Source organism: Nematolebias whitei, chromosome 8 (genome assembly GCF_014905685.2).
Source record: "Nematolebias whitei isolate Nwh7 chromosome 8, NemWhi1, whole genome shotgun sequence".
In the NCBI taxonomy this organism is placed as follows: domain Eukaryota; kingdom Metazoa; phylum Chordata; class Actinopteri; order Cyprinodontiformes; family Rivulidae; genus Nematolebias; species Nematolebias whitei.
Genome location: NC_056505.1, coordinates 25,242,566 through 25,255,065, shown reverse-complemented (window position 1 = coordinate 25,255,065; position 12,500 = coordinate 25,242,566). Strand labels below are relative to the sequence as shown.

The 12,500-nt window shown below is 41.3% G+C and overlaps 1 protein-coding gene across 1 annotated transcript in view; it reads left to right on the top strand.

Annotated features, from left to right (window-relative positions):
• adgrv1 (adhesion G protein-coupled receptor V1) overlaps positions 1-12,500 on the top strand; it is a 127,286-nt gene that overhangs the window by 6,099 nt on the left and 108,687 nt on the right. Inside the window, exons 2-3 of the mRNA XM_037680666.1 lie at positions 10,229-10,416; positions 10,668-10,817. Of these exons, the coding sequence (XP_037536594.1) occupies positions 10,231-10,416; positions 10,668-10,817 (336 nt within the window). The 5' untranslated portion in view covers positions 10,229-10,230. The remainder of the gene's footprint in view (positions 1-10,228; positions 10,417-10,667; positions 10,818-12,500) is intronic.

Here is a 12,500-nt window from a genome sequence, read left to right as displayed (position 1 = left end):
TGTCATACAGGCTAATCAGTCGACTCAAACTGGAAAGCACTCAAAACTACTGGGTCCTGCTCAGTTGGAACACCCTTTCTTTTCTTTATTCATTCATCCCCACTATTTATTACAAAGAAGGAAAATAGTTTTTAGTTGGAGATGCGAGATGCCATTGGCTCAACTTAAGAGCAGCCAACCAAACCAGTGGCAGGAAAACTCGGTCCTTCTGTTTCTTTTTGTTCACAGTAAAATGCACACTTGATTGACAGTCCCTTGCCCCAATGCCTGGTTTGAAAAGTACCATCAAACAGCCTGAGGGCATTTTTGTTCTTTAAAGAGATGTCCATTCAACTGTTTTCTGGCTCCTTTTATGCTGAGCGGCATCGTTCCCTTGCTAATTGTTACATTATTTAACAACTAAAAAAATACTTTTCCCCTTGTCTTGATATTTTTTGTCAGCTTTAATGTTTTAGCTCCACTTGCATATTAGGTTTTTCTCGTTTCCTTTTCGTAATCTCTTCTTTTATGGCGAGAACATTCAATGTGCTAAAAATATCAGAGGCAAAACTACATGGGATATGCAATTATGGGCTCCAAGTTGAGCGGGAATGGCAGCCGTGGTCTCACCGGGCTGAGAACGGACGGTGGGTGGTTTCTGAGGTATAGGGCCCAGACTCACACTGGGCTGGCGGCATCGCCCCGTGTAGAAAAACAGAAACCAGCCTGATACTGTACACAGAACAGAGGAGGCTTCATTAGGTGAAACATATAAATACAAACTGAACTGGAACCTCAACCATTTGTATGTTTTTATACTTATTGGAGCTATTCAGCTGTTTATTCTATGTCTGCCTTTAGTTTTCTGGAACATGTTTTGACTGAACTCAGCCTCTTAAAACTCAAATTGTGTACTTTTTATATTTAAATGGTAAATGGACTGTATTTATACAGCACTTTTCTATCTTATCAAGATACTCAAAGCTCTTTACACTACAATCTGTGCCTTCATTTACCCATTCATACAGCACTCTGTTATATTTAGCATGAGCTTCAAATATAGCACATTAGCCATTCAGCTGTGAGGCACTTTTTTTTTTTTACATTTACAATATAATTAAAAACAAAATTTCTTCTATTCTTCCTTTTAGGTGGCTTTCTGCTCATCCCATTTTTAATTTTAACTGGCTGGTTGTTGATCTGTTTTATTTCTTTGAGGATTAGGTGTTCTGCCTTTTGCCCCTGCAGTTGGCTTTATTATGAATGAGAATATGCATTAATGTTTGAGGAACACTGTTATACTTTTTGATTTTAATAACAGAGCTGTTTTCTTTTTTGCGGCCAGGCTGAATCCACATCCCGAGTGGAGCTGTAAGAGTGATGAATGATATCCCACGGCAGGCTTTCCCGTATTAGGCAGCTGGGAGAGATCGCTGCGTGTGTACTGTGTGTTTGTTTAAACGCGTGTGCATTTCTGTAATTGCCAGATATAACCACATACTCCTCACCATGGGCGTCTTAGGCCCAGGGAAGCCTCAGGGCCAGGATGCCGCATGGGAAAGCCCTTAATTAAAACCCTGCAGACTGTTATCCCGCACACCCTTGACCAAAAAGGAAGTAAGAGTACTGCTTTCCACTTTTAATAGTTGCTATGTTGACTATTCTTGGTGAAATTACAAGGAGAAAAAAAATCCTGGGTTCTTGTATGAAGAACTACAAATAGGGATAACTGATACTGCATTTAGCTAAACAAAGAACACAGACCTATTGATGTGCACTCGTGATGTCAAACACCCAATTGCTTACTGAAGTAAGCACATGGCTCATTCTACAGTGTGAATCCTGCACTGTCATGCTTTACTCCCGTTCTCTGACTGTGAAGTCCCCAGCCTACAGTGAATAATTGATGCAGAAGATTGCGACACACAGGCCACTGTCAGGAGAAACCCAAGAGGTATCAGCAGCAAGCGCTGACCCCAGGAGCAGCTCTGCAATCAGACACCTCCTCATCACCTCTGGGAGAGATACCCAACAGATCAGCTTTTCAGTGAGTGTGGTGTGTGTGTCTGCAAGGGATCTGGTGTAAAAGGTTTTTGTGAACCAGGATCCTAACACCAGCATGCTTCTTTAAGAAGAGTTGACAGGTGAAAGGGTCAAAGTGCTCCAGACATCCCTGGTGGTTTTCTTGTTTGAGCTTGCCAGGGAAACTGTCAGGAGATGCGTCATGAAGACAGAGGAACAAGAAGAGGACACATGAAGTGATAGGACGTTTTAGAAAATCAAATGTTACAAGTACCGTACATACCGAAGGAATTATGTACATCAGCTATATTATGCCCACTGATTTGTAAAGTACACTGTTAGTTTTGCTGCAGTGCAATGCTCTCGTGAGAACGCCTGAATCCTTGCATTCATCTGATTGTTTCATGTACATTTATCACCTACCGGTACTTAAGCCTCTATGTTGACCATTCTTACCCCACAGAAAGCAACAGTGCACTCCACAAACACCGTTCATGAGTGGCTCAGACAATATCAGAATTCAAATTCAAAAATACTTTATTAATCCCAGAGGGAAATTAAATGTTGTTGTAACTCATCATCCTGGTTTCATTAAAGAGTTGTTATAGATGCTGATGGCTGTGGGCAGGAAGGATCTCTTGTAGCGGTCTGTCCTACAACGGATTTGAAGAAGCCTCTGACTGAAGACACTCTGTTGTTGTGTGACAGTCTGATGAGGAGGATGCTGAGGGTTCATTTTATGAAGAATCGTTCTTTGAACAATCATCTCCAAAGGTTCTAGAGGAGTCCCCAGAACTGAGCCAGCCTTCTTTATGAGCTTGTTGATCTTTTTTAAGTCACTTGCTCTGGTGCTGCTCCCCCAGCAGATGATGGCAGAAGAGATAGCACTCTCTACAACAGACTTATAGAAGATATGCAACATCTTGCTGCAAACGTTGAAGGACTTCAGCTTCCTCAAGAAGTACAGTCTGCTCTGTCCCTTCTTGTAGATGGCTTCACTGTTGTATCTCCAGCCCAGTCTGTTGTCTAGGTGAACCCCAAGGTATTTATACGTCTCCACCATCTCCACTTCTTCTCCCATGATGGAAATAGGTTGGACCTGTTCCTGTTTCTCCTGAAATCTACAATCATCTCCTTTGTTTTGTCAAACATTCAAGATGAGTTGATTGTTTTGCTCTCCAGATACTAATCTGATGGGGTTCAGGTGGAAATAAAATAGTCTATTCAATAGCCTCTATTGAATGGAAGGTTGGTAGATTGAATTTGGTTTTCTTGCTCCAGCAGTTGAAGAGTTTTTGGGCAAGACAGATATATATTGTACATACCTACCACTATTCCTTGGTAATTCCGTGAGGGGTAGTGGTACAAGTAATCATAATTCATAATATTTACAAATTAACACACCTTGACAAAAACAATGCATCATCAGTTGGTTCGGTGAAGCCTTAGAAACATATGCAGTCAGTATGCCCGTATGTGCAGTGTGCCTAGTTAATCAGCTGCATCAGATTTTGGCATAAGACATAATTTTTATGCATAATAAAGAAGATTGGCAATGATCCCCAACATGTAATACATCAAAACTGTATCTGGCTTAGCATGGTAATGGTTGTTGCATTGGTAAAAAAATATATAAAAAGTAGAGAAAATTCTTATATTTGTGATTTTATTGTCATATTATTTTGTTTGAATATAAAAATACGCAGTTTGAAGAGACAGATAATCCTACCCCTTCATTCTCCCCCATGTCACAAAGAACTGGGACACCCCTACCCCCACGTGCAAAAGAAGTGGTGGTAGAGCTATTGGGTGGGTAGGGGTGAGAAGGGATATGTCCATAAACCACAAGTTGCTGCTGATGCATTATCATTATACGAGTGAGTGTATGTTGGAGGCAAACCATTGCATAACTTGTAAAAGGATATAATGACTCAGAAGTGCTGTTCAAATGTGGGTTACAGTTTGTGGTCATAATGTTATGGCTGATCAGTGTACAATTCACATTTTTAAGAGAAAACATTTGCAAGTAGTTGTGTTGTTTTTTGTGGTGCATTGGTTTTAATTATACAAGAGAGCCAATTCTAAACTCTAATAATATGCAAATAAGAAACTAATAAGAAAACATTTATGTTTAGTAACAAGTTGCATTTATTTATATTTGTGTTTAATTGAGTGAGAGTACATTTGGCAGTTCAGTGTTGTTCTGTTGTGAATGAATATAAATATGTTGCTTTCAAATTAAGCTGATTTTCAGTATATTGTACCAGGTGAAATAGATTTGGCGGATGTAGTTAGTCTTCCAGCAAAATAAATAAACAAGCAATGGATTTTTGGCTCTGAAAGTAGAACACATTTCCCAATAATCAAAAGGTTGGTGGTTAAATTTTTGGGCTGCTCAAAATCTTCTTTGGCAAGACATTGAATCTGAAAACAGCCCTAATGTATCACTGGTGTAGAATCAAATGAATCAGTGTAAGAGGGAACGTTTTAGTGGATAAACTGTGGGTTTTAGTTTTGCTTTACTGCATTTTGTGGCTGATAAAACAAGAAGTCTACACAAATGCAACTGATTTACATTTAAAAAGGAAAATGCTGGGCTAAATTTGGAATCAAAGAATGAACCAAAAATCCATTTAGAATTTTTTTGTGTGTTTTTTGGATTGCTATCATGCATCATCATATTTTGTAGGCTTTTCCCCCAAAGGTATTCTCTATATAAAGACAGCACATCCTTGATAATACAGAAATGTTAAGGAACAGAGATGGTCCCACAATAAATATGTTTTGTCACTCTCAAATGATGCCATGCTGGAAAACATGCACTGTACCAGGAAAGTTTGTAGTTTTGTATATTTTTGTTTGTACCTTTAGAAAAACAATGTTGTATAATTTTTGAGAAAAATGCACCATATGGTTGTTTCTGACGGGAACATTTTGTGTCTATTGGAAACAACTCGTTACACTTGCATCAGTGAGCTGAGAAGCACCACCCACAATGATACCAATATTCTGTGTGTGTGTGTGTGTGTGGGTGTGTGTGTGTGTGTGTGTGTGTGTGTGCACCAATGTTTACTTGTCTTGCCCTCAGCTGTCAGTCAGCTGTCTGGTTCAAGCTTTGAGAATGTGCATATTGGATGCAAATAGAGACTTTGGCAGCCCTCACATCCATCCATACATAAAATGTGGAAGGGTGTGTATGTGCACTTCTCTACATGAACTCTGACTCCCAGTTTTATCAATGTCAGAGGTCTGCGCCAGACACTCCACGCAGCCTTTAGCTGTGACAGACAGGTCCTTGGGGCCCCTTTGATCCCTGGGGTCAGGTTTGGCAAAATGCATGATGCACACACAAAAAATCTGCCCTGCCATTTATGAATCAGACCTGCATGTCATCCACAAGACATCTGCTTTGTATCAAGCTCTTTGAAGGAAATACAGCATCTCGGTTGTTAAATGCAAATCGGACCCCTTCTCTATGTTGGCGTCTAGTTTAGTTGGAGGTTGGAGGGCTGGATGCTTCCTACCATCCATCAAAAAGATGAGCTAAATAGTGGAAGGCAATTTTTTGGACTGAACTGAGATTTGGAGGCAAGATTATTTCCAGAAAACTGTCTGTAGGGAATCAAAGCTTTTATTTGAAAGCTGAAAACATGAGAATAAATGAATTATTTGATCAAATTGTGCAGATATGTTCCCATCACAACCTGTGTGACCTGTTAGGTCTTAAGCTGCCATGATGAATTTAAATATTTAATACTTTATTAAGAAATTTCCCAACCCCAGGGGAGAGAGCAGGGCAAATAAGTGGATTTATTCAGCCCCAGTCCCTTTTGTCCAACACCACATTCACCTCTGTTCTCCTCATCCCCCCACCCACTGCCCATCGCTACCCAAATCCTTTTTTGATGGATTTTCCAGCACTCCATCCACTGCTATTGCTGGCACATGTGTGGCTCATGTGCACACTCACGCATGCCCTTGACTTAAGGTCCACACATATGCTCTCACACGTAACATTTGCCCTCTTCCTTCGACATCAGTAACATCATAGCTGCTTCTGACTGTGGTTGTCAAGCACCAGCTTCTACGGCTGATACTGACATTCTGCTGTTAAAGCTGACAAAACAATTTGATGAATGATTGAGTTAAAAACTTGTCAAAACTGAGAAAAACTCAGGATTGATATATAACTGTGATGAAAGAATTGAGGAGTCCAATATTTGCAACGTCCAACTTTCCTAAAAGTTCTTTTTTTTTAAGTAAAAACCCCCAAAAGCATGACTTCATTCACCGGAGCTGCTGATGCTGATTTTTTAACCTTGTAATTAAGAACAAATACTCCTTGAAAGCTCCTCGGTGTTCCTGCTGTTGGTAAAGCTGCGTGGCGTATGTTATGAATGGGACGGGTAAAACGCAGCGTGGATGGGAAAGACAGGGACAGAGGAGCTCCAGTTTAGCGTTTAAGTTGGTTCCACCCTGCTTGTCATGCTGTCTTGTTTTGTTGTGTTAACCATGACAACTGTCTTAGTGGCTCCAATGGGCTTTTTAGGATTATTCTGGCTGAGAGCTGAGCAGGAGATGACTGGAGAAAGAGGAGAGAGAAAGCTATGAAGTGATGGAGAAACATGACAAGAGAGAAGTTAAAGACAAAGAGATGTAGATATGATATGTACCATAATGTGTTAATGAAGAATGATTACTTTTTCTGCATTAATAGAACCATATGACTAATTCAAACCATGTTGACCAACAAGGCTGCAAACCAGTTTGGTTGTACGCTGTAAAACCCAGCAGATCTCCTCAACATCTGGTCACTTGTTACTGCCTGCACTTTTCATTAGTTTGAATGTTTTATTTTTGTCCGCCATAGCTTCTGACATCTGCAGTTTTACTAACAAACACTGGATGCTGTATATTAAGTTAGAAGTGACAAACCAGCTGTGATAAAAGTGTAATAATGATTTAGTACTCACCCGAACAGTAGGTTTCAAAAGGTCAAAGTCAAAGTTTCTTAATTTGTCATTCACATCACATGTGGTACATGTGGTGGAACGAAATTATGTACACAAGGTCCCAGTTACATCCAACAAAAGTATAAATTGTAAAGAAAAACAGTAATAAGATCTAAGATATGAACTAAGAAAAGCGCTATCTAAAAATACACTAAGCACTAGTAGTACAGAAACAATATGCCGAACAGCAGCTCCACCTATAGGTGTTCACCACCTTTAATTTAAATGGTGGATGGTTCAAAACGTAGAAAATTACTTGAGGGAATCTTGTTGTAGTCTTTAAGAGAATTAAGACAGGAACAAAGATTTACATCAAGACAATGACCCTAAACACACCGCTTGAGCAACACGCCAGGGGTTGATGGAGAAACAGTTCAATGTCCTGGAATGGCCGTCAAAGCCCAGACCCTAATCTAGTTGTGAAGCTCTGGTGTAATTCAAAGCTACCTGTAAGCAAGTGGTGTCCATCCAGCTTGAAAGAGCTGGGAGAGCTTTGCCATGAAAAATGGACAAAAAACTCCAGTGTCAAACTTAAAGAGACAAACCTGAAAAAACTGGCTACTGTAACTGCTGCAACAGGTAGCTCAACACCATGATATTCAGAGGAAATACTAGGGGTGTAACGGTGCGCTAAAATCACATTTCAGTTCGATTCAGTTTCGAGGAGGGCTTGGTTCGGTTAATTTTCGGTGCAAAAAAAGCCAAAATAAAGACTTACAAAATGGCATATTTTGAAAATATGCCAAGTAAACAAGTTCAGTCATTACAGACTTCTACAGGTGATCTGGTGGATGAAGAAGACTCAGCTGTTATCATCCTCAGACTGTAAACAACACAGAGATAAAAAAAAAAGAAAATATTATAATTTTAAATTAAAAAAAGTTAATTAGATCACAATAATACAATACCTCTTCTTGCACGGTCATCATATGAGGTGGTTGAAAGTCCTCTCTTGCTCATCTTCGATGTGGCAGGGCTTTAAATCTGGGGTCGGGCTTGTTGACGATCAGTTTTAGCTTTTTCATAAAGTGCTGCTACAACTTTTTGGCTGAAGTGTTGACATGAAGGGATGTCGTAGGCAGCGGGGCTCAAGAACTTTATGCTTCAAGCCGGCGCATCAACAACATCCAGACGTAGATCCTTAGCTTTAAAAACTCCTACAGCTTTTGTTATTGCTTTGGACCGATCTGAATTACCCGATAAAGATTCCAAAAAAGTTCAATCTGGTCCTCTGGACATTCAAAAAAACAAAAGCAAAACAAAGCAAAAGAAATCTAGAAACGTTTCGTCTCTCATCCAAGAGACTTCCTCAGTCTGAGGTGCTGTTTTCAGCTCAGTCTCTTAAATAGCACCTTCTTAGAGTGGATCAACCAGTTTGCTGCTGACAACCAAAACCAGCTGATCACATGCTCAAGAAGGACCATCAGCCTAACAATGGATCATTAGCACACTGATGGCTGTTTACTACTCACAGAGGGCTGAGTGATACTAGCAATCACAGCATTGTAAGAGGGGGACAGTTGAACCCGGAGGCCTCCACCCCTGTTTAATGATGGACGATTTCTTTTCACAAAGATGGCCTCCTTTACTCCTCTCTCAAACCATCGTTCCTCTCTGTCTAGGATGTGAACATCTTCATCCTTGAAAGAGTGACCGCTGGCCTGGAGATGAGTGTAGACCGCAGAATCCTGGCCTGATGATGTTGATCTTCTGTGCTGGGCCATCCTTTTGGCCAGTGGCTGTTTAGTTTCCCCGATGTAAGACTGATCACAGCCCTCCTGACACTGAACAGCATACACAACATTACTCTGTTTGTGCCGGGGGACTGGATCTTTGGGATGAACCAGTCTTTGCCGTAATGTATTTTGGGGTTTAAAAGCCAATGGGACGTTATGTTTAGAAAATAAACGTCTCAGTTTCTCTGATACCCCCTCAACATATGGAATGACCACTGGTCTGGGTCTGGGTTCCTCCTTTTCACCTGATGGCTGACTGGAGTCCTGTTTGGGTTTCTTCTCTGCTTTCAGGAAGGCCCAGTTTGGATATCCACATTGCTCTAGAGCCTGTTTTGTGTAGGATTTCTCCTTCTGCCTGGCTCCCGAGCTAGTGGGGATGCTGTCTGCTCTGTGATACAGAGTCCTGATGACTCCTAACTTGTGCTCCAAAGGGTGATGGGAGTCAAACTGCAAATACTGGTCTGTGTGGGTGGGTTTGCGATTCACCTCGGTTTGCAAATGTCCTCTATCCGAGACTGAGACCTCACAGTCCAAGAAAGCCAACTTGCCATTTTTTACATCTTCTCGTGTGAACTTGATGTGTTTATCCACAGAGTTGATGTGGTCAGTAAAATGTTTGACTTCCTGAGATTTAATTTTAACCCAGGTGTCGTCAACATACCTGAACCAATGACTTGGTGGTGTCCCTGAAAAGGACGTCAAGGCTCTCTTTTCTACCTCCTCCATGTACAGGTTGGCAACAATAGGAGAAACTGGAGACCCCATAGCACACCCATGTTTCTGCCTATAATATTGCTCCCCATATGTGAAGTAGGTGGACTGCAGGCACAGTTTCAAGAGTTGACATAGTTGTTCTGTGGAAAGCGTGGTCCTGATACCCCCTCAACATATGGAATGACCACTGGTCTGGGTCTGGGTTCCTCCTTTTCACCTGATGGCTGACTGGAGTCCTGTTTGGGTTTCTTCTCTGCTTATCGGTCTTTGCACCAAGATACGTTCACATTCGAATGAGGTCGTTTCAAGAGCGTTAACAAGTTAGACGTGTTGCCTGCTGCAGATCCACTCTCCGTGGAACAACGTCGACACACAGCTTTGGATTTGTTCACTTTGTCTTTTAACAAGAAAGCCATAATGTTCCCAAACAGGGGACTGCAATGAGATGCTAGGCTGCTAATGCTACACGTGCTGCAAGATAATAGTGCCGTGCTGAAACACGTGAAGGACCTTTTGTTCCACGGCACAAAATCTCTCGTTAATAAAATTTAATGAGTAAAAAAATAACCGAAACTGTACGCACGTGGACCGAACCGAACATGCTGTACCGAAACAGTTCAATAAACCCACATGTACCGTTACACCACTAGAGAATACCCTTTTTCAGTTGTTTAAAACAAATATCAATATAGGCAACTTGTGTATTTAATAATCCTAGTCCTACTGCATTAAAACATTTTCTTCCTATGTTTCTGCTTCTTGCAGGAATGCCCCCAGTCTTCCTGCTAGCTGGGTTGATTCTGGCTCTGTCCATCCCTGGCACTACATCTGAGTCAGCCACGCTGCGCTTCCTGGGGCAAACGGACTTTGTTGTGAACGAGAGCAGCACAGCTGTGGTGCGACTTGTCGTGGAACGAGTGGGAGACCCAGTCAATGTGACAGCTTTGGTTCTGGTAGGTCCCATTTGTCAGATTATGTTTCATCTTCTTATTTAAATAAAACCACCCAACACAAATGCTTTATACCATGCACACCATGCAAGACCCATAGTTGTTGCCTTCTTGAGAAAATCAAAATTTGTGATGAGAACTATTATACTGGTACTCATGGATGCCATGTTTTTTATTCACATTTTAAAAAATATGTTAATTGTTGATTCTCCATAAAAATGGACATTTTAATGAAATTAATTTGTTTTTCTTAGCTAGAGGGAGTTGACACGGGAGATTTTGAAGCCATAAATGCTGCAGCATTTCTGTTGTCCACTGAGTCCAGTAAAACCATTTTCATTGCTGTAAAAGATGATGACATCCCTGAAGAAGATGAGAAATTTACTTTCAATCTTAAACTGCAGGTAAATACATTTTATGTTTAATTTGTTCTTGTATCTTTGTTTTGTTCAAACATGTTTTTTACTTATTTTTACTTCCTTTTAACTTCAATTTTCTTTCTCTGAAATGGAGCTTTTTTCCACAAAGTTACACCCCGCTGTCCTAATTCTGCTGATGAGTATGTTAAAGCATAACCGCAGCTACTAAAATGTGTGGGCAGAAGGCATCGAGCTGTAAAACCCTGGGTGGTTCTGAGCTGCAGGGTCTTTGATGTGTGAGCACTGCAGGATTTTTTGCATGACTGTCCTTGGTGGGGCCAGATATTGTAATATCTGTGACAACCCTCAACAACAACAACAACAACAAAGCACCCTTATGAAAATAAAGTAAACTTGACAGCCACAGCTTCAACTACTGTAAGATGAAGTGATTGGCACACATTGATGCAAACATAAATCTTTATCTTATCTTCACTTTGTTAATCTTAACTTTGTTAGATTTTTCTACCTGGATTATTGAACATGCATCAGGATCAATCTTTGTGTTGACAGGCTTGCTTATGAAAAGTCTGTTATAATAAATTAAAATATTCATAACTAAGTGCATACATTTTCTTTCATGCATTTGAAGACTTTGTCACCACTATTTGGAAACAAACCGTATTTGATATAAAATGGTATTTCATTATCGCCCACTGCCTAAAGGCAAAAGGTGGACAATAATATATTTGCCCATGTGTTTGTGTGTGCATGTGTTTGTTTGTCTGTCCAATACCAAAGTATCCCATGAACCACATACCAGGTTGTAGTGAATCTTGTACTAAATAATCATTAGTTGTATATCAACAACATGTTAGAGTCCACCCAATACAAGATGTGTGCCACAGCAAAATGAATAAAATTTTCAAAAATGGCTTAAACTGTGGTGGTAGCTGTAATTGACTGCAACAGATTTTTTTGTGTGCACTAACAGGTTGGGTGTAATCTTTAATGGTTTAATTTTGCCATCCACTACTGGACTTTTAGCGTACTCTGTCTGTCTCCAAGCTAGAGTTGCATTTGGGCCCAAAAAATCCAATCCAACCCGGCCCTAGTCCATAGCCATCACAGGTCCGAACCCAGACCCCCCCCCCCCTGCCCCCCCGGCAACATTTTTAATTAAGATTTGACTGCTCATGTAGTTATTAACCGTCGGCAGATGTGCGCGGCTGAATAAAAAGGGCAGAAGATCAGAGCTGAGGGGGTGTTTGTCCTTTCATGTCTGTCAAAGCACTTTCAATTCCTGCTTCTGCCTGCATTCTGCATTATTCAGACACAGACTCTGCTCTGATATATCTGCTTTAGGATCTCACCTGTCTGGGTCATCGGCTGCGTGCGTCCGCTGAGTGCAGAGGCTTAACGTCCATTTGGGCGATAGATTGCTTCCTGGCAGTACCGGACCGGTAATCCCATCTGAAGCTTAATGGAACGTTATTTTACCTCTTTCAAGGCCGGTCAGCTCGTGGTCAAATGGCCGCGTGCGGCTGGTGAAAGTATGGCAAACCATGTTGCCTTATAATTGGATTGCGGCAGATCCGCTGGCCCACCCAAAAGCCCAACACCGACCCGGCCAACCCATCCAGCACAGCTTGGGGCCGGGCTTGGGGCCGGGCTTGGGGCTGGGCTTGGGGCCGGGCTTGGGGCCGGGCTTGGGGCCGGGCTTGGGGC